Here is a 26,769-nt window from a genome sequence, read left to right on the forward strand (position 1 = left end):
TAATATCATGTTTAATAGGAATTCTGCTTATTATATGGAAAGATGCTGTCACACTATTGTCACTCATTTCGAGCAAAGCGTATATTATTGTCACCATAAAACACAAATGGCATTCTGCACTGTTTCATCAGGCAGGACTTTTGACATTATCTGGCTCTGCTTTGTCACCAGGGTGTCACATCATGAATAATTAAATCACTACTTTGTGATAATACATAATTCAACATCAATTATTAATGCTAATGTGCTTGCAGTTTACTCAATTGTGTTATTGACTATCAAAGTAATTTCCTGAAAATCCTCAAGGACAAGAATTTAATCAGTCCAGCCCCTTTTCAAAGGTAGCACTGTTAAGTGTTCTTAATCGAAGTAGCTTTTTTTCAATATTGCAGTTATGTTTCTTTGAAAACAGGTACTTACATTTCCTTTTAATACCAGTTTGTTGGTTCATATGCTCCTAAATGACTATTCTTCGTTCACTATCATATAATTGCAATGCTCTAAAATAGTGTGGTTGTTTGTTTTTTGGCTATAAAAGAAAATAACAAAAAGAATTCAAGCGGCATGACTAAGCCTAGTGACAACTGAGCCTTGTTATATATCCAATGCGTAATGTCATAATTAGCACCTATCACATCTTTATCATCATGGGAAGCATGTAAAATAGCTATGTGATATGAGAAAGTCACGATGTACTTTAAAGTAAATAAATAATAAGACCAACCGCTGCTTCCATTTTTGCAGCCCTACCGCTTGAGAACTAATTAATAATTGATCATAGCCAGATGGTGTGAGCAATAGGCAACAGGAGATGTACATGATTGCCTACATGTTTAATTGTTTTACAGAACATGTCAAAACAGGACCAGTGTGTGGACTCTTGCAGTCTATCACGGACGTACAGATGTGATTACAAGAGAGGTGTCAGTTGTCAAGAGTTACCCGGATCATATCATAAAACATGACAAACCACTTAATATACAGTTCTGTCCTTGATATTATCTTACATATATTATTTCACATTAGTACATTTATATTTCAGCATGGCATATATCTTGACACAATGCAGACTGTCTATCATCACCTGACTTCACAGTACACAAGTCAAACATCAAAGTGGATTGTGAAAAATTAAATGTTCACATTAGCAACCAGGGAGTTTTCAGTTTGCCACAGAGCATGTTCAAAAGTCATTCCGCCACTGAAACCGAATTGCGGCGCCCGCATAGACCCGAACAGGGCAAAACAACGTCAAGAATCATGAGTAAAAGTGAACGAGAGGAGGAAAAATTACAATTGAATTATTAGTTTGACACATACAAACACACAAAATGCACAATAAGGGATTGCACTTAACACCGTCCTGTCCAGGGTATGTCAGTGCTCTCAAAAAAGAGGCAGCAGGCATTCAATGTTTGATTATAAATCCTTCATCCAAAGTGTGTCCTCCAATTAGGAAAAAAAAAACAACAACAACCAAGATTCCCTCATTTCTTATCCGGACCCTCCTTTTGGCAGTGCAGATGCTTGTCTGGAGTTCTTCGTAACGATGTGATCTTAGAGGTGCCGGAGGCAGGACTGGAATCGCTTCCTCCTGCAGAAACAGTGCTTTGTCCCAGACCGACCCCTGGACCTGTTGGAGACCCGGCTCCCAGCAGGTTAGCTGACTGAAGAACGGCCTCTGAATGTTCCCTGGCCTTCATCCGCAGGGCTGCGACACTGGCTGTCCGATTACTCTGGCACCCATATGGTGGCAGGAAGGAGAGGCCCATCGGGTCAGGCACACAGCAGGAACACAATGGACTTCCTAATGAGGTAGACCGGAGTAGTGTGTCATAATGGGGCAGTCGATGTCCTTTATCATTATAAATATGTTTTATTTCACACTGCATATATATATATATATATATATATATATATATATATATATATATAACAATTTAATGGCATTTTCATCCACATCAGTTGCAGAAAAAAAAGTAACACAGATAAAAACTATCTTATACATTTGTGCACGTTTTCACAATGACATCTAGTAGATCCTGGATCTTACCTTTTAAAGTTGCCACTTGTGACAGGGCTTGTGCATAAGTGGCTGTGTTCAGCAGAGTCCCTGGCAGACAAGATGGGAAAAAAGGTCCACCTGAACCCACCACTCTGTTAATACTGTAAAGGCAAGCATTTGGCATTACATCTCTTCTGAAAAGCAAACAAATATCGTTTGTAAACGTCGCATTTGATTAGATGATCTACACACTTCTGCTGTAGTTCCATTGGTTCTTTCTTATTTCTGCCATGGTCAACAGGAGACTGGTTGAGGTTTCTTGCAGGAGGTGCACCTTCACTCATTTGCTCTTTGCCTCCCTCCTGGTCCGAAGTTCCTCTCTCCGTTTTTCTCCACTTTGCCCTCCGGTTTTGAAACCACACCTAAAGAAAAAAATACAATGAATCAAATTTTCCTCTCTTTTAGTTTGATTAAAAACTCTGTCATTTTTACTCACTTTCATGTAATTTCAAACCTACATATTTCTTCTGCGGAAAAGATGTTAGATATCCTTTTGTGTTCGAAAAAAGAAAAAAAAGTGTAGCATGAGGGTGAATAAATAATGACAAAATGTTCCTTTTTTGGTAAGCTATCCCCTTAAACACATTGATATTAATTGTTAGCTGCATATATTTTTTAAAAATGATTATTTTCATACAATGATTATTTCTGAAATGTGCCGCAGGATCTAACAAGCCAGTGACTTATGTCAAACTTCACGAACACAACTGCTGAGCATATGCAGTGAAGTTCTTGTATGTTAATTGAATGAAGGTCATTGCCTATAACAACATTTAATTGAGCAATTTTTCATTATCATTTTTTAATGACTTCCTACTGACAGTCTCCCTGCTTCTGAGAGAGAACCATGATGAAGTCGTTTATTTCTCTATTTAGTGATTGTTTGACAACATCAGATTCGATTAAGTCTGTGCTCTCTAACGCATTAATCATATTTGAATGGGAAAGGTTGTATAATGCAGCCATATCTCCACCGCCTGGCCAGCATTGTGCAAAGGTACAATGATGTGAACAAACAAAACACCCCACACACATATAGCCGGCTCTCTCCACATAATATGACACAACAGTTTACTGGCAGGACAACAATATGCACAATGTAATTGTGGCAACATTATCTCACCCTTGCACCTTCCAGCTAGAAGTCATGATCCCCCAGCACTGAATGCTCTATAATTGCACCATTAATCTCAATTTGCAGTTTGTTCTTAATGCAGCACAAGCCAATTGACACTTTAAAAACGGTGGGCGCCCACTATAGCCACTACAACAAAACAGAAAATTTATTTCCTAATAATAATGTAAGTTTAATATCCCTGCATGCTGCGACCGATTCATGTTCAGATTTAATAATAGGAATCGGGTAATCCGATTAGAGAGAAATAATTTGTTTACAATCCCTAATTTACAGCAGCGAATTCCATTATCGCGTCGCAGTCATTGGTTTTAAGCGATAGTAAGATGACCCTGGGGAACAAAAGGGAAACTATTATATTTCCTACAATTAGATCTGAGCTCAGAAGGAAACCCAAAAGCAAATCTGGAATGCAGGAAATTACATACAGACACGTTGAATGTAATTACACGTGGCCAACTTGATATTACCGCGGATGTTTTGCAAGGCCTCAGAATATGAAATCGAAGGTTTCAGGTGCGCGAGCGGTTTATAACCTAGAATCATCGTTCTCGGCACGATTGGCTCGACGTTTGTCTCTCCATTTGCTGAAACGCGGAAATGGCAGTGCATCTAAGCAATTTTTATACCTTAGAGACGAGGGCAAATTAGTGTAGAACATTACCACTAGTTAATTATGAATGACCGATTAATCAACCTAATCTAATATTCCACATTATGTTGATGTTATTAAAGCGCATCACGGAAATGACAGAGTGGCTTCATTTACTTTCTTTGGCCAAAGGTGCTCTGAGCGCTTTACGTGATGTAGGCTATTTCTCGTAAATCTCTGGATCAGGTCAGTTGTGGAAAGAAAGTGTCTCACCTGAACACGAGCCTCTGTTAAGTTGATTTTCATCGCCAGCTCTTCTCTCGTAAACACGTCTGGATAGTGGGTCTGTGCAAAAACCGCCTCCAAAGCCTCCAACTGTGTGTGAAACATATTTATTTGGCCTCATTGCTTGAAAATTCCGAAAGAAATATCTGCTTTTCTTTGCGTTCGCTGAGAATGCTTTTCATGGGTTAAACAACCGCGAATAAACTCACCAAAATTGGTGTCTTAAAATTTGAAGTAAAATTAAAGTGATGACAAAGTGGTTAAAACTTTGTATTTACTGAATAAAATGACAGGAATCGTTGCGAAAATTTAAATGGATAAAAACAAACATTTTTTTTTTACATTAGCTATAGGCCAAGGCTATGTTCTTCTTCAGCCTTTTTTCCATTGTCATGCAACCTTGATAGGCTAAGCATAAATAAGCAAAGGCTCTACTTGTTTGCTTTAGTATTAAAATAAGTTTACTTCCAAAAGATTATGGATTTGTCATATTTATGTAGCCCTATGTTTACGTGCATTTACTTTACACGCGGAATGCCTAGTAAAAAACAGGACTTTATAAAGCAAAGCAATATTATAATGCAAATAGGTCTCAGGACAGTGGTATGCATTGGGATATTTTCCTCCTCACTAACCTGTTGTAAAGTGAAGGTTGTCCTGTTTCTGCGTTGTTTTCTGCGCAGAAACCCGTCATCGAAGTCTCCAGAGGCGTGATTCCCAAACCCATTTGTGTTCACTGTGTAAAAACGCGACACTATTAAAATATTATATTTCTGGGATATAAAAATGCATTTTCTTATAGCCCTAAATAATAAGGAAAATATGATTTCCCTCAGTTGCCTAATTCACAGGGAACCGTTAATTCCTTGTAATCTGCTTGAGACCTGAATGATCACTTTACACAATGAGAAACCATGACCAGCAAAATGCCAGTTGAAAAGCATGACATCTAACATCTGTTCTCAGACAGACTGCAACAAAAAGTCTCAGCTGGGCGGCTGTCAAGCTCTCGGTCACAACATTAAAACACAATAAAGCCAGAAAACAAAACACAAACATGGGGAGATTATTAGCCATCTTTGATCGCGTGATATATATGAAGATTTAAATTATAGACGACGCGTCGAGCGTCTCAATATTTATGTTTTTGATACAGGCCTTTAAGATTACAAAGTTAAAATTTGACATAAAACTTAAGAAATGAAGCATAGGCTACTTACATGTATTGGTCCTGCAGCACTCTCCTTCTAACTGTGGAGGACAGTGAAAGTAAAACATGTTTTCCGGTGTTTTGCGAGTGGAGAGAATATTTCTCTCTGCATAGAAAAAAAAATGTGTAGCCTGTTCTCCAACTATTACCGCGTCTTAAAAAATAACTTTAAACAACACTAATACTTCTCCGCAACCGATTTGAAGTGCATAAAGTAAAAAAAAAAAAAAAGCATCTGTACCAATAGAAGGTCTTGATGCGATCGCGATTCTCGTGTCTCCTGCTCAACCTCAGCAGAGCAATCGCACTCCCACAGTCAATCACTGAGCGCTCCAGTTTATCCGCTCTCGCGCGCACAAGGAGGGAGTGACCAGATGTCTTAGTGACTGTTTAGAGCATGACAACACTCGCCTTTATAATCTCACTCGTAATTGCAATTAATCAGATTTTCGTTTTCAGGACATTTGGATAGGTTCTCCGCGCCCAACCGGATTGCGCACGTGGTGGCAAACGTCAAAAACCTCCAAGGCATTAGACTATACTACGAAAGTGTAACTTTAGCTCGATGCATGCATGCATATTCCCAAATCACGAACACACGGGCACAAAGCACGATGCACTTTTTTTTTTTTTACACAGTTGCTTTTTATATTAAAAATCTAGATGACTGTTTTTGAATTTAAAATTGGCTGTCAGACCAGTAATTGCTCATTATATGGGTTAGGGGTCCACTTTATACGAGAATCCACTGGCTGCGCGCTCGCAGGTCCAAATTTTGATTTTGTTCACAGCAAGGGGTCCAAGGATTTATTTCCCACTCTCGCGTAAATGATATGCAGCGGGACCCTTTCAATTACTTTTAAAACGCACGCGGGACGCCGCGCGCAGACACCGCCGCTCCTCTGCTGCTGGAAATGAGGCTCCGAGTAGCAGCTGAAATTTTGAAGTGCAGGACGGTATTGGATGAAATCACATAAACGGCAAAAAAGCAAGTGTAATGGTGCATAATTGGTTCTCTAATAGCATTACACAAGGATAATAGCCTGTTATGGCCCCCTGCACTATTAAGTGCTTCCCTGGCGTAGAACGTTTATGATATTAAGAGGGGAATATAATGATATTTTAGTTATTAAATGCGTGTAATTAATTTATGCACTGCTGAAAATAAAGTTGGTGTTATCGTCAAAATGCATCGGAAACTGGGGGACGAGCTCTGTATAACTTCCTGACATTTGTATTATTATTATTATACGAAACGGAGATATATTTAGATTGAGCAAACCAATAGATCAAGTGATTTCTACGATCTTGAGAGGCTGAATGGGAGAGTGTATTACAGCAGTATATGTGCCATCTGAAATGAGTGTCATAAAGCGCTGTCTTTAGAGTGCATGCGCTGGTGAACAATTGCTGTTTTTAATTTTTAACTAACAGAATAATTGTGTGCGCACGAGGCCTCGTAAGAAAATAAAAGAAAAACTTTCAGCACCACGGTCAGCGACAGGACTGCGCGCGCACAAATATCCACCATAAAAAAAAAAAGAAGACAACTTTTGGTTAATAGACTACAAACGAATAAGTAAAATACTATTATTCTGAACCCATGCATTAACGACTACATAAACGAATAAAGTTTTAATGAGGCCGGAAACACTGAATAAATTCATAAACTCAATCTGTTGTTTTCTTTTATATTGTTTCAAACTAGCATTTTCACAGTTAGTTCTTTTAATGATTCATTCGCTCTAGCTTGAAGAGAAAAGTATTCACACAAAAGCACAATTTAATTATTATTTTTTATTTTTACAATTGAAGAGGTCGGTTTGTTTTTCATTGGTTGTGTACTAAATCGCGCTGACAAACAATATAAGACGAACACTAATTTCTGACACATTAACTTACAAGAAATAAAACCCTGTCCCTGAGAGCCCATGGCATTGTGATTAATGTGCAACAACAGAAAATCATTGTTCTTTTCAAAATGAGCTCAGATAAGCCCTTGTGTGGTGGTGCATCTTCCGGCTCATCATCTAGTGATGCATTAAATTTCCTAGATCATATTAATAAAATATACTAAGGAGTTGATGTAAAGGATGATGTTTATTAGGTAACTTTTAATGAATACATTTAATTGTTCAAACGTATAACAGTATTCCCTAAACTCCATCACTGGCTTTACACATTGCAATTACATTAAATCTCATTTGTTCCCGATGAACAAACATTAAGTGGGAGGTAGAGGTAGATACTCTCAAGACATTAAATAATGTTGGCTATAACTTTCAAAGCCACCTATACTCACTAAAACGTCATGTAAACAATTTGGCACCAAGCACCTTTAGGGTGGAAGCACTATATAAACGTACATTTTCCATTATTAAAAAAAGATTACAATAGTATTACAATAGTATTGCAATAGTATTATAATATAGTACAGCAGAACAAATACTGGTCTCATCAATAGTTACCTGACCAACACAGTTTTCAGGAAATTTCCAAGTTCAAGTGATTTCCAGGAATTTTACAAAAGCAAAGAAAAAACAGCAAGCAATAATAAAAGACAATTATTTTCATACAATAGGAGTGTTTTACAATAATAGGGCCAATACAATTCTTTTTTTTGTACTTTTTATGGCCAACCTGGAAAGTTCTAGAAAGTTTATTAAAATGAATTGCATTTGCACATTTCGTAATCTTTTAATATGCTCCGCTCCGTTTACCTGAAGTCAGCTTTAAGCTTCCACATCCCTTCCTGCCCGGAAAGTCTGTGGAACTCACAAATGTTTCTCAGCAGTTCTCTGAACACTGGTGTTTGTGTGGAAGTGAGTCTTGGGGTGAAGTACTCCAGGATCTCCTTGGTGCTCGCCTGGCCATCCACCTGAGCTTGGAAGGCCACAAAGTTCCTCAGGTCGACCAGAAGCTCGTCATGTTCTGTAGGAGTCGCATGCACGGCGGCAGACTGAGTCTCTCTCTCTTCCTCTTCCTCATCCTCTTGTCTTTGTGGTTGATTGAGGTGATTCCTGGCTCTCATTCTAGCGAGAAGAGAGGATGAGGAGAGAGAAGCGGATTCCTCCTGTGCTCCATCACCGCTGAAGTGAGCAGCAGATCCTGGCTTCTTCACCACTGACTTCTTTATAATAGCTGCATCCTATATTTTAAAAAAAAACTTGCTTAACATCATTTATTATTTTATCGCGGGTTCACAGGATATTGTACCCATATAGACGTACCTTGCATTTCTCTGCTGCTTTTCCCGTTGTTCCAGATGACTGAGAAAGAAGTGAGTTTTTCTTCTGTCCAAACCTTCTCCTAAGAGAAAAATTTATGTTAAAACAGCCTTATTTTATCGTTGACATTTTATAATATTACAAGACACATAATATTGTTCAGTTAAAATTAAAGGGTTAGTTTACCCAAACATGAAAATTCTGTCATGGATTACTCACCCTCATGTCGTTCCAAACCTGTAAGACATTTGTTCATTTTCTGAACACCTTGGCTACGGCAGTTCATTGGAACGAATGTCTTTAAGGCGACATCTAGTGTATATATCTATGCACCAGTCTGCGTACACGTCACACACCAGGATGCACGCGCGCCCTCAGATCACTTGGACGTGGCTGTGTATAAGAGCTAAAAACTATATAAATACTGTTCGTTTTCTCACACAAACCGCTCGTTTCGTGTCTTAGGCCATCAGTGTGTACTTACGATGGGGAATTGTTTAATTTGGACGATTGGGAATTGTTTAATTTGGACTCTGTGCATGCTCTTTGAGACAGTGACCATAGACCTGCATTATATGACTGAAAGAGAAGAACGGTTTGACCTAAAAATATCAAAATTGAAACTACTGCGGAAAAAAAGACACCTACATCTTGGATGCCCTTGAGGTAAGCTAAAACATACCAAAATTTTATTTCAAAGTGAACTATCCCTTTAATGAAATCTGAGAGCTTTCTGTCCCTCCATTGACAGTCTACGCAACTACCACTTTCATGCCCCAGAAAGGTACTAAAAGCATCATTAAAGTAATCCATGTGACTCCAGTGGTTTAACCTCAATTTTATGAAGTGACAAGAGTTTTGTTTGCGCAAAAAAACCTAACATAAGTACTTTATTTACAAAATATAATCTTCAACGCACGTTCACGCAACAACGTCTGCTCTCACATCAACACAACATGCGTCGTGGCATATATTTATTTGTGTTCCGAAGATGAATGAAAGTCTTACGGGTTTGGAATGACATGAGGGTGAGTAATTACTGACAATTTTCATTTTTGGGTAAAATAACCCTTTAAAGGAGACGTACTTGACTGGGGGTGGGGTTGCTGTCGTAGACCCTCTTGAGAAAGGCAGCCTGCAGTTTTGCCTGGAGACCTTCAGAGCTCTCAGCGCATCCTTCGCAACCCTATTGGCCTCAGCTTCCACAAGTACATAGTCAGGGTTCGATGAGTCCATGATGCTGTCATGCTTCATGACACTGTGTATCCCTGATTTTTTAAAGAGTTTGGCTAGAACATAATCGTCACTCTTTTTCTCATTTTTTCTCTCCTCCTCCTCTTCCTCTTTTTTGTATCTCTTTTTCTTCACCAGGTGAGAAATACGGCAGCCCTCAAACCTGACATCCTCAGAGTGCTTGCGTTTTGTATGCTTACGCTTGGGTCCGTCTGAGGGTAACGTGTCCTTTTCTGGCATTTCACAGTGCTTTTTCTTCTCTCTGTGCTTTTGAGGGCTGTTCGTAGAAGAAAGATCTTTACTAGTGCTGTTTGTCAAATGGTCAGCAATGGAATGAGGTTCAAGGTTATTGTTCGGTGGCCCAGAAGCACTGTTGTTTGAGAGACTGTTGACTGAGGTAGCGTTTCTGTTTCCTGATAGAGAATCTTGGTCTTCAACGCAAAATGCAGATGAATGAGACTGTGATGGTCTCAAAGTCCCCTGAGATGGACGAGAGGTCTTGTGTCTTTTTGGAACCTGCACATCTGATCCTGTGCCTATGAAATAATAACAAATACAACACAATTCAGAAGAGTTCTGTACTGTATCTACAAATGGACATCTTTATATCTTATTTACCCCTGAAAACGGCATTGTAGTACTTTAAGGGTTCATATTATTACTCTAAGTTAATAAAATACACCTTTTAGGAGTAGATAAGGTACAAAGTTGTCCCTTTAAGGGTACTGTCTTTGCATTATACCAAAACATGTTTTAAATTCTGTTTACATTGCCTGATTTTAACACATCTCCTCTTTGTCACATCAGCCAAATGAACAGAGCTGTTCTTGCAAAGAAAATATGCTCAAATTGTTAACGTATCCATGAATTACCTGCAAATATTGCACTGGTTTCTGTTCCCTGGGAGCCGTCAGGATTGCTCAGCGTGAAAAGTTCATAAATGTCGTTAGACTTGAAAAAACGTCTCTGCTTAGGATCTTTTAGCACTCGGTTGGTGAGAAACTGTTTGAAGATTTGTCTATAGAAAGAGACAAGAAATACTGTAGTTGTTTTTTAATCGCCATTAAGATACACTCTAGCCCCACATTTCCTGAATTATTTCCTTTATAGCCTAAACACTGACATGCCAAAATCTCACCCTGCTGGATGGTTTATCAGTTTAACAAACGCAGGTTAGTTTGAAATTGCAAAATTAATATGCCAACAATCCCACTCTTCGCGGTGTTTCGAAATTCCCATTGCCTCCCTACAAATAACCCAGTAGTCTACGACAGCCTTTAGCGACCAATTAGCGAATTTGTGTTGATATCTAATTAAAAAAATTATGCATTTCAATTACTGTCTATTGAGCTCCTGCAGACAGAAGTAGGACATTATGGATTGTAATAGTCCTCCTCACCATTACCAGCTCCATCTCAATGCCCAGTCCCAGGAAACTAACCTGTGGTAAATCTTCTCCTCGATAGTTCCAGCTGTCAGCAGCCTGTAAACGGTCACCTGCTGTTTCTGCCCGATCCTCCAGGCACGCTCACGAGCCTACGGGAAGAGGTCAATAGTTCAGATCATTACCGATCAGCAGTGCATGCTACAAGCATCAGGTACAGCAAGAACATGCGTTTTGGATGTGAAATACAGCTTTGGCAGACCTGAGTGTCTGTGCTAGGGTTCCAGTCTGGGTCGTAGATTACAACCCGATTTGCTCCAGTCAGATTGACTCCCAAACCTCCAACTCTTGTTGTCAGGAGAAAGACGAAGATGTCCTTGTTCTGTAAAAAGGGGGGAAAACAACTGAATGGTTAATACGTTGGCTCAAAAGCACCATTACCGTCACAGAGAGCATAAAACACGCCCTGCTATCTCATATTTACCTGGTTGAACTGAGCAATGAGAGGCTGTCTGGACCCAATGGTAGTGGTGCCATCCATTTTGAGATAGGAGAAGCCATTCTCCCTCACGAACACCTCCAAGATCTCCAGCATCTGTGTGTGTGTGGGAGAAAGGGTTTCAGACAGAGCATAAAGAACAGGATTAGTGCTAATAGGATTAAGTGAGATTAATATTACATGTACAGAAGTACCAACTGTGTGGGTTTTAGGTTCTCTCTGAAGCCAAATCTCATTTCTATTGAACAAAGACAGCTGGGTCCTGACAGACACCCTACAATGCAATAAGATCTCCTAATGAATTCTATTAGAGGGCAAAATGACATAATAACTTTATTGGTCCTTTAGTGGTTCTGCTGGAGATGGTGAGAGTGCAGCTTATCCATCAATACTGTGGGTTTATTCGCACTTCTTTACTTCAGCGACGGCCTGATGGATCTATTTATGTGAATTTGGCTGAAATCACCCAATCACATCTTTGCTGTTGTGCATTTTATTTATCCTTCTTTTCACCGCTCCTTTCTTACTGACCTGCCTGGATTGGGTGAAAAGCAACACTCGGTGTCCCTGTTTGAACCACAGGCGCAGCAGTGACTCCACAACAATCATTTTCCCAGAGCGTTTCCAGTAACCGAAGTGCTCCTCCTCGGTCAGCTGGTCATCAGGGATGCCTCGGAGCAGCCGTGGCCCGCCTGTGAACAGATCCGGGTGGTTGCACATCTTCCTCAGAGCTATGAGGCCTGAGAAGACCTAGAACCACAGGGTGGGGGATTGAGATTAATACACCGGATGGATATGTTAATACTTTTAATGGAGGCAGAAAAACAATTCTCTCTTTCCATGTAAGAAATAGGAAACACAAATCTTAATATTAATAAACTTGGTTAATTTAATGAAGGTAATTGACCAGAGCAAAGTAAAGTCTCTTCCTTGAAGTAAATGCAGCAGTCTTTGCATTATATATGTGGCTTAATGGAGTTTGTGACCACATAAGAGGGGTTTGTAAACTGCTCTGCAACCCACAGCTTTTGTCTACTCAAAACACATTTAGAGCATTGTGATGAATAGTTTGTATAAAGGAGCTTTTCCTTGCTATGACACTTTGCACATAAAGAGAGTCAATAGTTCACAATGACTATTTATTTTATGCAACAAGGCAAGCATCTTCACAGATGTGTAAGGCTGACAAATTTGCCAATTAAACAGATTCTGCATCATTGTGATGAGGTAATTCACCATAAAGCAAAAGTATCTGTACACATTACGAATAGTGCAAGTCCAGTTTTACATATTTCATACTTTTTCCATTTCACACTGGTATTAGCATAACAATTTGCGTTAAGTTTGTATTAGTAGTTTAACCTATGTTTGCTTTTATGAGAGCTGTGCGAACTACACAAGTTCCTTTAAAACCTGTTGATCATCTTGTCCTGGATAACTTGACAGAATGATCATTTTTAGTGACCAAGAAATAATGGCAAATCCTAAAATCATTCTTATTCATTTTACATGATAAAATGCCTTAAAATGCTAAAACTAAATTTTTAGGTTTAAATTAGATTTTGAATCCCAGTGTGGACTTTTGAATCCCACTATGGATTGGAGTGTTCAAACATCCCACTATACAAATTCCAGAAGCTCTCTAAATGTTTTGTTTTTTTAACAAGCACAATTGTGTTTAAAAAATAGCAGTACAACATCAGTAACCTGATGAACCATTGTTATTAATATTAGTGATAATTCTGCATTGCAAAAAATGTACTTGTAGATGTAATAGTGTAATGGAAAAACAACAAACCCAGCTGTCATCACATTTGATTTGATTAAAAAGTTGATTGGTGAGGGGAAAATGTATAAAAAAAAAGTGCAGCAAATTATAGGATGCTCAGCTAAAATGTTCTCAAATGCTTTAAAATGTCAACAAAAACCTGAAACACACAGAAGTAAATGACTTCAACCCCATTGGTGACATTAAAATTCACAGGAACTATGGAATGTAGTTTGTTCATGGCTGAAATACATGTTTCTAGGTGCCAGAAGTTGATTGACTCAATGCAACGCAGATACACAGAAGTTATCAAAAACAATGGTTATGCAACCAAATATTAGTTAAGTAATTTAAAGTGAAGTCAACACTGCTATTTTTTTAACAGATTAATAATCATTTTCTTTGCTTCCTGTAAAAGAATAACGCAGACTTGATAAGCTTTAATTTGGAATTGAATGTGTAATGTCTTCAGTACATTTGAAATATGGAAATAAAAGCTATTGAAAGATATTTGCACTTTATTCACTTTTATTAATGCACTGCTATTTATTTGAACACAACTGTATGTGAACATATAATGATAGGGGATGTCACCACTCTCAAGTGGACTGAATAATGAATAAGGCTTTTTACATAGTGGGGAATAGAAGATCATCAATTTTGAGCAATCACACTGGTGTTTTACACATGTATCCCTTACATGCATGTCTCCATTCAGAATTTGATAAACCTCTTTGGAGTCCAAAAAAGTCTGGTAAACCTGCCGCTGATCTTCCGTTAATCTGCAGAACAGGACCTGTTTGGACAATAAAACATTATGGGCTGTAATTGAGTTGATGTTTAGCTTGTAGTCAACATATTTGATTATTCAACACTAGGAAGTTTCAGTGTTTCAAGCTTGATGCTTTGACTTCCTTTGGAACTACTTTTTCAGCTGAACTAACTGGCCAAACTGTGCCTAAAATGCAAGTGATGTTGTCATGCAAGGAATACAACTAGTGGAGTATAGATTCACTTCTTTTAAGTATTGCATGGGCACCTGTTCGTTTTTGTCAGGTAAAGAGAGGTTTGCTTTCACATCAGCCTTCATTCTCCTCAGCAGGTAAGGGTTAATCGTGTCACGAAGAACACAAGCACATTTATAGGCTGTCTGGACCTGAGGATTATAAATAAAACAAATAAATCCATTTGTGACAAAAAAAAAAAGGTCTCAACAAAAATATTCAGCAGCACAACACTGATAACAATAAGCAATGATTCTTTAACACCAAATCAGTATATTAGAATGATTTCTGAAGGATCATAGTAATGTCTCTAAAAATCTGAGTAATGTCTGCTGTAAATGAAGCTTTGTCATCACAGGAATAAATTACATTTTAAAATACATTAAAATAGAAAACAGTTATTTTCACAATATTATTTTGATTAAATATATATTTTTATAAAATATATGCAGCTTTGGTGAGCATAATAGACTTCTTTCAAAAACATTAAATGATCTTACAGACCCCAAACTTACAGTAGTGTTTGAACTTTTTGCAAGCAAACACACCCACTAAAATATATTTGTTTATGTTTTTGGCTAATTAACAAGCATCCACTTCAATACATTTTATGAAAGCCAAATAAATGAGTGTGTCCTGAGGCATGTCAACAGCCGCTTGTTCTCTTTCTCTCCTCCTATCAGCAGATTGACACATTAAAGATTCATAAGAGTGCTGCTGGACTCCAGAGGGGGGCTACACTCTTTTATCAATAATGTTCTCCTGATCCAGCGTTAGGCCAAATGCCATTTAGCTGTAATTTAAAGGGGTTCGCAGATCAAAAGTAAGCCTGCAGTGGAACCACAACACTGCAGGGCATACAACGAGCCCAGATTAGGGCCCATTTGAGAGGACAAAAGAGAGAGAGAGAGAGAGAGAGAGAGAGAGAGAGAGAGCAAGAGTGAGACAGAGAAGCAGAGGTTAGATGTGTGAATAAGTAGTGATACAGCATATGGTTCATAATAGAGCTGGCTGCAAAAGAGCTAAAGACTTAATGTTTCAATTTTTTATTTCTTCAATTTCATTATCACTTTTAAGTGTTTCACAATTTTTAAAGACCCCTTTGTTGTGTTTGCAGAGTTATTGTGTAGCCACTAGATGTCTGTGCTTGCTTCTTTATTTTATTACAAGACATACAAACATCACACTCTTTATTTTTCCCTAGTTCGTTTTAAACGGTCCTGCAATGTGAAAGAATATTTGTACTTTTAAAAATAAATTTGTCTCTGAATTAATATACGGTCATACAAGACACATGCATAATTATAAAAGAATTAGATACATGTTGTTTAAAAGGCTCTTAAACCTTTCTATAATATCAAAATGTTTCTTATTTTTATTTTATTTTTTACAAAAAGAACTCCAGATTTAAACTCTGAAACACATATTTTTAAAGTAGAATGTCAAACACACACACACACACACACACACACACACGAGATTGCAACATGATTTGAATTAGTGCACAGGACAGACGTTGGTTAATTTTTCATATATTTTTGGTACAAAGAAATATGTACAGCATAAAGTGTGTAAATTCTAATTGCAAGATTGTAAAGTCTTCTCTCATTTCTCAAATGAATATCCATTAAAAGAAAATGTATGAACGTATGAGGCTGGTCAGCAGGACTATGCAGACAGCTGGGAAAGGAGAGAGCACCATGAGTCAGGGGTTAGCTATCTTCAACCATTTAATAACATTAATAATTAGTAAAGGTTTTTATTATTGGCAAAGGAAACATCAATAGCCTTTTAAAGCAGTTCGGAAATGAAATCCATAAAGTAAGTGTGCTATTAAAAAGGTTTCCTAATAATGGCACATCTACATTCCATTCACCATGCAGCCATCAGTACGCTGTTAGAAGGTTTTTATATGCCTTTGAATTAATACAGGCACTTCCATCTCCGTGTAATATACAGTGTGTTCTGTGTCATTACACTGTTATATTTGATGTAAATGATAGGTTTATATATGAATAATAAGAGAATTTTAACTGCACTGAGCAGTAAGCTCTGGGTGATGAGTGGTTCACCTGAACTGGAGACGCATTAGAGTATCCTCCCATGGTAATGGGCACAGAGAACTGCTCCATGAAGACGGGCAGAGTCCCCAGCTTCCCTGGAAACACAAAGTCAAAGAGCGACCACAGCTCTTTGAGGTTGTTCTGCATGGGTGAGCCCGAGAGGATGAAACGGTGGGGTGTCCGGAACTGTGTACAGGGGAAAAAAAAGAAATCAGTGACAATCCTTCATAATAAGATGTAAGTTGACCAAGTAATCAAAATAGTTTTGGAAGCCTACCTGTGCAAGCGGTCAGATACTACTTGACAGTGAAACCCCGTTTAAGATGGATTTGGTTTTAAAGCTCCATTAGCTTCAGTTTATTCAATACCAAATCAAAGTGTTGAGAAATTTCCAATTGATTTTTTTAATAAAGCGATCAATAGCTCTGGAGCTCATTTAACTTGATGCAGACTGAACTAAGTTCATTTCGAAAAGGTCAACTAGCTTTACTTGCGTGCTTTGTGAAAACCGCAAGTCTTTATTTGACAGCTTGATTGTAAAATGCAGGAAAAATCTCTGAAAAGAAAGCAACGGTCACCTGCTTGCATGCCATAGTCACCCCAGCGTTGGGGTTCCTAATCTTGTGGCCCTCATCCAGGATGACGTAATGCCAGTCGTACTTCTGGATGTAATCTTGCATAATGCGTATGTATGAGTAGGAAGTGATGAGGATGCCGTGACCTGCCACTATTTCCGGGATGAGCTTCTCCTGAAAATAAGGAATAAAGTAAAACCGGAAAGTAAACTCACACGCACAACAATGTCTTTTTTGGCTGTTAATTAAATTGAGGAAATTGCAATAGGTTGCCGGTATCAGGCCCCTGGCGATAGCGTCTTCATCAGAACGACGAGTCTATACGTCTGCTTTGACGTCTCACATGAACGGTCTCAAGAGTGTTCCAATTATAGACGTGCAAAGCGACTAACCTCTGTTCCCAACCCCCCCTCCACACTTTTTTTTTTTATACTTTGTAGCCAATTAATCAGGTACATCTGCTCTACAGGAGTGTTAGTGTTAGCGTAAAGGCGGTATCATTAGGTGCCAACGCTGCATAAACGTTCCTCTGTCTCTCTCCCACAAGCTCTTGAGACCATCTCTCCACCTAGAGGGCAAAGCACGGACTGCCAGACAACAACCCCCATTAATCACTGTGTCAGGCAGGATGGGGAGGGGGGCAGTGAAGACCACTCACAGTAAACACTTCACAGCCGCCCCACAGCAGCTCCTGCTACCTTAGCTTTAATTAATTTAACATTTCCTTGGAGCCAATTCGACTCCACACACTAGGATATTTGCTGACAAGGGGAAAATCTCACGCTGGCATAAACGTTACAGGCCGAAGCGACACAGTTCATCTTAATCTAGTTGTCATGTTGCTTGTATAGAAAAGTTAGAGCATTGAGATTACATATGTTGAGAGTAAACAAAACAGTTTACATTATTGAAGTCACAAGAATGGACATCCTCAGCTCCAGCAGAGCGTGTCTCACCTTTTTGCTGGTGAAGGAGCCCGTGTCGTGGAGGACAGCAACACGGAAAGGAGGCCACCATGTGTGGAACTCTTTCACCCACTGATGCATGACTGTAGCCGGACACACAATGACCGTGGGTCCCAGTCCAGCATACCTATAGGAGAAGGGATTGTGGTCACAACACTGGAGAAACTATGTTTTTACTAGGTGTTTAATATGCAATAAGTCATCTGCTTTTCATTTGGGGTAAATGAAAGCCTTCGATTAAAAATCATTCCTGCACAGCATTCCTCAGCACCAATGCAATAATATATATATATTTGGGTAAGTTTGATTTTTTTAATTAGAAATTAATAGGAGCTATTAATATATAGTAAATAGGAAATAATACTATTCAGTAAGGATGTATTAAATTGATAAAAAGTGACAGTAAAGAGTTATAATGTCATAAAAGGATTGTTTAATTTATTCAAATAAATGCTGTTCTTTTTATTTTATTTTATTTATCAAATTAGAATGATTTCTGAAGGATTATGTGAGACTGGAGAAATGGCTGCTGAAAATTCAGCTTTGCCATCACAGCATTTAAATGAATCAATAAATATGTATGGATTCAATTCACTGAGGAATTGAGCTACACAATATTTTACTGTATGTTATATATATATTCCTCACTGAATTGAATCCATCACAGCAGTTAGTGAATCATCATCTGACTCACTTACTGAACAAGTTACATTATTTTCAGTGATGTCATCCTTATCGAAATGAGGGTAAGTTTTGTGTCAATATAATTACTGGCTGATTGTCCATTTTACATTTTGGAGAAATCCTAAAATGTTTTACTTGCAATTACACATTAAACTTTAAGGTGATGAACCCCATAAGCTTACACCACAGCTGTTCTGGTCTTCCTCTCCATGTGAGTGTTCACTAAAGAAATGAACTGAAAAAACATGCACTAAATGGCTTTAGGAGCATTACGGCTTGATATGATATTCCGGATTGTGAAAGCCATTGATAGCGAGCCATAATTGAGTTTGCAAACAATCAATTTGCGGATGGGCGACGCCAGACAGCTTATTGACCAGCCAGGAGGGCCTCCACCCCGAGAGTGTTTGGCAAGAAAAGCAAAAAAAGTAAAAAGGCACTACCTTCAACGTGTTTAATTACATGTTTCATGTTTCATTTTCCACCCTCCCCTCCCAACAAGCAGTCTCTACTTCATGTCACGTCCTTGTTTCTCCTTTGATGTCGCCACTAAGAGAATTAGAGGAATATCATAATTGAAACGTCTTTAATAATTCACAGCAAACCTCTCTCCACCAGAAATCCAGCTGCTGAAATATTCATCGCAATCGAGACTTTGAGTCTGGGAGGGGTGGGGGAGACAGCCGACGTCTGTGTTTATGTGTGCTCGTGTTTATGAGTGTTTGTACACATGTATGGGTGCATATTGGATTTAATGGCTGATGATGATGAGCGTGTTTTGGAAAGGAAGAGACTCAAAGCACAAAGACAGAATGAAGAAAAAAAGAAAAAGAGCATATAAAAAGAGAAAAAAATACTATGGAAGCTATATATACAGTATATTATATAAAGGAATACTATTTCCACCTCAGATAAAGATATTAAACTATATCTACGTAATTATAATATATAAATAATATGCTGTGTATAATTTTTATTCTTGTATAGAAATTATTAATTACGTAGAAATTATTTGTATTCTGAGGTAGAAAAAGATTTTCATAAATTAAATTAGATAAATACAGTAAAAGTCTACAAGCATGTAGGGTCCCTTGCCTGTAATTGGAGCCACGTGTTTTTAGCTTGCTGTAGCTCAGGCCTGCCAGGAAGGCAATTATCTGTATCGTCTTGCCCAGGCCCATCTCGTCTCCCAGAATGCCTCCTGCCTGCTGGCAGTGCAGTTCCCACATCCACCTGACACCTGTCTGCTGATACCTGGACAACAAAAGCAAACGCTTTGTCACACAAAACGCAGCCACAGCACAAACACAGTGGCTGATGAATTAATCATAGGGCCATTATCACTATTGATTCTGGATAAATGGACTATAAGTGTTGCCCAATTGATGTGCTGTAAAACACATCCAGAACACAACAGCCTGAGTACTTCTTTCTAAGCCTAAAGCACTTCACAGCTCAGCTTTCAGGACTCGTACATTTAAAATTGTGAGTAATTTTTGTACACATTTTATATTTCACATTGGCTGTGTCCGAAAACTTAGGCAGCTGACTTGTTGCCTCGCTGCTTTATCAGGCGATGACTTTGCAGGCAACATTTGCACCTCACGAAACTGATTTCGGAGAGACTTCGAAAACGTAATGGTAAAGGTAATGATCCACAGAAAAAAAAAAGTGAGAGCTTTGGTAAAAATTAAGAATATTTAATTACTACAATAGTAATTTCTCACTATAAATGACATAAAAAGTTACGGAATGGAATGCACAGGATTGTGGGATATCAAAGGCAGTGAAAGCTACATCTATGCTGCCTTTAAAAATCAATCAGATGAAGGTATCTCAGGAGACAAGAAATTAAGCTAACACTGGATTCAGGCGGGCCATGATGCCTTCTTACCTCAGAACGCATCCTCCGAAGGCAGCATTTTTTTACTTTCGGACACAGCCATTGTATGTGTATGTGAAAGTTATTGATTGTTTTCTTTCACTGTGTGTGATTTGTGCGAGCCATACTTGAAGAGTTTCTTCCAAAGGAAACCAGGCACTTTAAATCCTTCATCAAACTCCGCTTCACTCTCCTCAGTCTCCTCTTCCCCTGCTTCTCTCTTTGCCTCTTTTTCTCGAAGTCTTTGCCTTTTCCACTTCCTGCAAGAAGACAAAACCACAACATTACCACTGCATTTGTAATGCTCTCTTCACAACCGGCATCAGCTTGAAGCCTCTTGAAGCTGCACATAATCACAGTACATTCACCAACTAGGACTACAGAATCAAGAAGTTGAATCTAATGAATAAACCGGTTTACTTTACAGGGCTTTCTCTTTTTCAACTTAAATTATTCTGTTCACATTTGTTTCCAAATAATATCATGTAAAATAAATATAAATTTCATTGCATTCATTCATTTCCAAACTTTATTTATATAACTGTATTTTACAGATTTTTTTCCTCATAAAGATTTAAAATAATGAAATGTGAAAATTTTCAATGAAATGTAATACAAGTGTGAAATACTGTATATGTCAGATTTATAATGGCCTACAGCAACACTTCTCTCTAATATATCAGCAAGGCCTTAAAAAATCCTTATCGTCCGACCACTAAGCACAAGGTTCAGTAACAAAATGGCTTGAGTAGCCGTGCATCATCGTGTTAAAAAATAGAAACAGGCCACAAACCGGTGTGGACACAGCGTCAAGCTAAACGACAGACCCCATCGAGACATTTCCCATGCTGAAGACTTCACATAACGTATTTGATTAACGATCTTCTCAAACTAAAACAAGTCTACTGCTGACATTTAAAATTTGACTCCGTTAAAGATGCCTCCAATGGGAAAGTCGACAAGGTACAGTCAGGTACCAAAAGTCCCTGGCCTCGGTTTTTAATTTCCTAGCCAAAAAACTATAGACAGACAAAGACAGAAACAGAAGAGAGAGTGAGAGCAAGAGTGAGAGACCTTTCCTTTCCTCTGCCCCTCACTCCAGCAGGCCAGATTTAATTGACCCACTTCTGGCTTCAGGGAAAGCTACAGCAGTTAGTGGTAGTGTCGTCAGAAAAGCAAATTAAGATTGATACAGACAATTAGGAGTTTGAGCTCCCCAAGAAAGGAATGGAGAGAGGAGTGTAGGGAAAAAAATCCATCTTCATTTGGGGTTGGTCCTGTCACTCCGCAATGAAACTGTTCCCTTTATCTGGGGCTTCCGAGACTGCACTTGTAATTAAGTCAAGACTAAGCATTGGTTCAGTTAATTATGTTTTTTTCCTCCACCACTCAGCATTGCTGTGCTTCACCATAGCAGAAGAGAGTGGCTGCATTCACATTTAAACCAACCAGAGCAGGGAAACTATGGAGAGAGAGAGCATGCCAACTCAATTTGCTTACTATAAATACGAATGCATAAATCTTGTTAGGTTTGCTTCCATCTATTTGCACGTTAACACTGGAATAAATACATGCATACCATAATGAGAAAATATGAATAGGCATAGAATTTGCTTAGTCAAGGAACAGCAGCCAATTTCATCAGTGGATTAGGCTATCTGTTCTAGCATACATGCTAGGCAAAGTAACTAAACATATGAATGGCTTTTGACTGTAATGATTGTGACAGTTTAGGAAATGATGGATTCAGACTAAACTTACCTAATCCTTTGCCTGTAACACTCGATATCTCCATCATCTTTACATTTCTTGACTTTTCCGCCTTTCTGAGAGTCTTCATCCTCTGAGCTGCTAGGGATGTACTCGTCGCTCTCGTCCTCCTTCTTAGGTTTCCTGGTTTTGGCCTGGTTCTTCTTCTTGTACGGTTTGAGTTTGTATTCTTCATCTTTATCCACCCAGAACTCATCATCATCATCTCTCTCTGGTTCCTCAGGATCCATCAGCTCATCACTCGGGACGTACTCCGAACCCTCGCTATCTGACGTCTTTTCCCCTTCGCCTTTCCTCCTCCTGGCTCGGGACGGCTCCTTCTCCACCTTGGGCCTAGCTTTGGGGTGAGCCCTCAAGGCGGTCCTCTGGAGCTTACGCATTCGCTTTTGGAGCTTCTTATCTTTGCTGGAGAGGGATCCGTTCTTTTGCTCTTTGCCATGCGTCGTCTCTCCTGAAAGCTTCTTGGTGATCTTCTTCTTTAAGATGGGTCTCTTCCTGCTATCCGCTAACATGGCTTGATCGTCAAGGTACTTGTCAAATCCTGAGTTCTCGCTGAGCATAACCTTCCGCGGCTCTTTCTTCTCTTGCTTTTGAGGGATCCGTGAACCGAAGGGGGTCATGTGACCTGTGCGGATGAGCTCTTCCCATTCGGACTCCTGAGCTGGCATAAGCATGCTGCCCAGAGTGGATGGGCCTGGTTCTAACAGAGACAAACAGAGTATAGATTAGTACCACTATTGTCATGAAAGCATTTTAAAGCAAACATTCAAATGAACACAATGAGAGAAATGAACTTTCCATGATACAGCCATTCCGTAACATTTTGTTTAAATGTGTACAAGGTGTTTTTTTTAAGAATGAATAAATAAATAAATAAATAAATAACCTTAGAAAACACTGAACATAAAGCACTCCAAAATAGTTAAATTGCATTAGAGAATTTATTGTGTTATCATAAAAATTTTATATAACATTTAAAAGCAATAATTGTCAATAAAATAATTTTATATAACATTTAAAAGCAATAATTGTCAATAAAATAATTTATTTCAACTGATTGAGCCAGTGGTCAAAAATGTCAAATATGCTGTGCAGTTTTATGTTTAGAAAACAATACATAGTGAAAATAAGGTAAAAAAAAAAAAAAACATTTTTAAACCAATCCCAAGGCGCCAGCGTTGCCCACAAAATACCACTACTGGTCCCACAATAGCATATTAAAACAAACATCCAAGATACAGACATTCTGAAAGTGTATAATTTATGGCGCCCATGGCATATAAGCAAAGTGATTGTTCAGCAAGATCAAAGGAGTATATGATGCACCAATGATAAGGCTAATAATGTATGTAAAGCTTCTGCAAAGGACTGTGCTTCAAACTTACCTTCATCATCCTCAATCAATAATTCTGCCTCAAGCTTCTGGATATCCTCTCCATCAAGAACAGCCTGCAATCTCTTCTGCTTGGCTCTGATCTTTTTTAACTGCTTCTCCTGTAAAAGATAACAGGCTTCTGAAATATTGTGTGGTAAGGGTTTAAAAATAACAACAACAGTGTGTTATTGAAAATGACAAGCTCTTTTTTCATTATGAATATAAAGTGTGTGTATATATGTCTATATAGATAGATAGATTATGCTTTAAAACTGAGATGGCAGATATCTAATAAAATTCCAACAACATAAAATCTATAGTGGTATAAGCTAAACCAAGCAAAAAATAATAATAACAACAATCCAGCATACGCTCACCTTGTTCTCTTTTTGTCTTTTGACAGACTCAATTTTCCGACTGATGTCCTTGCTCGAGGCAGCATAAGGGGCTAACTGCTCTAAAATTTTGTTGATGTGCTTCAAAGCACTTGTACATGACCTAAAATACATTACAAGTCAATTACAAAAGGTGACATCACATTCCAGCATTCACACTGAGATTTCATTCATTGACAAATGTACATGTTCAATGTCTTAAGATCAACAAAGGAAGCATAAATTCACCTGACGTCATCCAGTACGGACTCATATTCTTTCTCTGCCTCTGCTTTGGCCGCAGCCTGGTTGGCCTCCTGAATGGCCCTGTCCACCTGCTGCAACACACCTTGCTCGAGAACATCTTGGTCATATACATCCACTCCCAATCCCTGCAGCTCAGCAGCCTGAGAGTTGTGGTCCACTGATCGGATCTCCTGACGGTTGATGTGGAGTAGGGGCTGCGATTTTCTAGGATTCTGTGCCCCAACATTATCCGGACATGTAGCCGCTGGCTCTTCCTTACTGCTTCCTGGGATGGAAAGGCCATTGTCTTCTTGGACTCCAGGAGTAAGGGCACTGACAGGGCTGGACATGGGAGGCAGGGCCTGGTCCTTGTTACCTTCTACTGGCATTGTTAAGTAACTGTGAATAAGGATGATCTAAGACTGTAACTTTGGACATATTTAATTAGACACCCAACTAAGAGTACTATCATAACAGGGAAACTCTACAGTAATTGATAATGGCTTATATATAGAATCATAAAGTTTACTTTTTTCGTAGTTATTTCTATAAATGGTAAAACATATGGACTGAGCAATTACAGTCACTGAAGAACACAACAAAAGACATACACAATAACTGAATGCTATAACAGCCTCGGTTTTCACAGTAACGCACAATAACAACGCGACAAATTGATTAATGTGAAGACAAATGTGGTTATGCTGATATTTGATTATAGCCTTTCTAAATAAAAATAAAACAATTTAAAGAGTGTTTTAACCAATAGTATTGCTTATGTGCTAAATGCTAACTGCTAGCATATTATTATTGTTGTTTGTCCTCAACTTAACTCAGACATTAAAAAAGCCCAGCGATAAACAACAAACCTTCACAACGACCCGACTCTTTCAAATGATTTATTCGTTTAACGTGAAATCCATTAAGATTCGTTGTTTCGTTGTATACTACTATCTAGCATGTGAACTTGTTACACAATCAAGGCATAATAAACTGTGAAGGAAGAGAGTTTAAGGCACCGTAAATGTCCCCGGCTGAGGAAACATGCCAAAATAAAAGTCGAGAAAAATTCCTCCCTACTTAGATCCTCTGCTTATTTGTTACATAAACCTCCGATATAATGATAAAACCTGGATGCATTGTTCTTTAAATGTTTAGTGTGTTTTTCTTGAATTAATTAATGAATGAATGAACTCTGAAAACACAGAACACAAAGCACTCCCATATATTTAAATGCAATTGGAGCATTTATTGTGTTATCATAAATTGTGCAATATTTACATCTATTTTAGAATTGTACATGAATTTTATTTAATATTTAACCGTCATAATTGAAGCCAGTATTATAATTTATTTTAATTGATCGAGTTAGTTGTCATACATTGACGATATGCTGTGGGATTTTTATATGTTTAGCAATGTATAGCGAAAATAAGTTTTTTGTTTTTTAAAAAACGTATAAAGAAAATATATATATGAAAACAAATCCCAATGCGCCAACGTTGCGCTTAAAAAGTTTCTTATCATACAGCGCCCTCTTGAGATCAGAATTTTTACAATTCCTTCCATGAATTTACCATAGCAACCCTCTTGTTTTTTACAGTAGCAACAGTAAACTTTATTAAGGGGTTTAACTTAATATCTAAAAACTATTTCTCTCTTGTTTAGTGTTGATTCGGGAGGTTAAGCAGGCTCGTGGTTGAATACTGGTGAATGAACTGTAGATGGCGGAAGCGAGCTGCTTGATATTGCAAACTCTCAATCTTCAGTCACTACATCCAAACTTCTAGAGCTGAATCATTTGTGAAGTGCTGTCATATTTAAAGACAAAGGAAACATGGAGACTTTTGAAACCAAGCAGTAAAACCCGCAAGTATCATAGTTTTTCTCTGTTTTCCAGTAGTGTTTTTCCTCAATGTCCCGAGGAAAGAATGAGTGACAGTGTTTGTGACACATCAAAGCAAGCGATCAGGAAAACAGCCATTCCATAATACCATGTGCTTGGTGTACACAACTTTGATACTGTATTACTTTTTTTTTCCTGATGATACCATGCCAGCCAAATCCAATTGTTCTTAGTCCTTGAGTTTGCTGCCAAAATGTTTCTTCCATATGACAGGTTTTCCACTCCCATATGTTTCCTTCCAAAAGCCTGAAGGAAATCATATTATATTTATAGCGTCGTGTCAACCTGGGATTACTGAGGTACTAACTGATATATCCAGTGTTTTATTAATATCCTCTTCTAAGTGTTTTATCATTAAATTGAATTCATTTCTATCTACTATACTTTTTTTATAGTCCCCATCATGTAGGCCTATGTTTCACATGATTTTATTCTTATTTTTAGTAGTGTATCTTACTCGAAAAGTTCAATGAAATTTGTGTTTGAATTGTTTGCTGCAGTTTAAGGGGATTTTGAAGTGTCTGTTT

General features: G+C 38.3%; 2 protein-coding genes across 3 annotated transcripts; both read right to left on the minus strand.

Annotated features, from left to right (window-relative positions):
* Nucleotides 1-789: 789 nt before the first annotated feature.
* drgx (dorsal root ganglia homeobox) lies at nt 790-5,675 on the minus strand. Its single transcript, XM_081351985.1, has 6 exons — nt 5,298-5,675; nt 4,713-4,813; nt 4,066-4,167; nt 2,258-2,427; nt 2,054-2,166; nt 790-1,807 (listed from the first exon to the last, which is right to left on the minus strand). Exons 1-6 carry the CDS (start codon nt 5,353-5,355, stop codon nt 1,488-1,490), a joined length of 864 nt encoding a protein of 287 aa, XP_081208111.1. The 5' UTR covers nt 5,356-5,675; the 3' UTR covers nt 790-1,487.
* A 1,389-nt stretch (nt 5,676-7,064) lies between these two features.
* ercc6 (excision repair cross-complementation group 6) lies at nt 7,065-25,337 on the minus strand. 2 transcript variants are annotated; one of them, XM_081351479.1, is made up of 20 exons: nt 25,206-25,337; nt 24,340-24,735; nt 24,094-24,214; nt 23,727-23,835; nt 22,333-23,041; nt 20,700-20,831; nt 19,785-19,943; nt 17,997-18,132; nt 17,044-17,214; nt 16,475-16,651; nt 14,438-14,554; nt 14,099-14,194; nt 12,162-12,380; nt 11,616-11,726; nt 11,394-11,513; nt 11,189-11,283; nt 10,620-10,765; nt 9,602-10,283; nt 8,518-8,596; nt 7,065-8,435 (listed from the first exon to the last, which is right to left on the minus strand). In XM_081351479.1, exons 2-20 carry the CDS (start codon nt 24,723-24,725, stop codon nt 8,004-8,006), a joined length of 4,197 nt encoding a protein of 1,398 aa, XP_081207605.1. In that variant the 5' UTR covers nt 24,726-24,735; nt 25,206-25,337; the 3' UTR covers nt 7,065-8,003. The 2 variants fall into 2 exon arrangements, with proteins under 2 accessions (XP_081207605.1, XP_081207606.1); XM_081351480.1 differs by having other exon boundaries at nt 24,094-24,202; nt 25,206-25,324.
* Between the last annotated feature and the right edge of the window lie 1,432 nt (nt 25,338-26,769).

Source organism: Scardinius erythrophthalmus, assembly GCF_964197995.2.
Source record: "Scardinius erythrophthalmus genome assembly, chromosome: 21".
In the NCBI taxonomy this organism is placed as follows: domain Eukaryota; kingdom Metazoa; phylum Chordata; class Actinopteri; order Cypriniformes; family Leuciscidae; genus Scardinius; species Scardinius erythrophthalmus.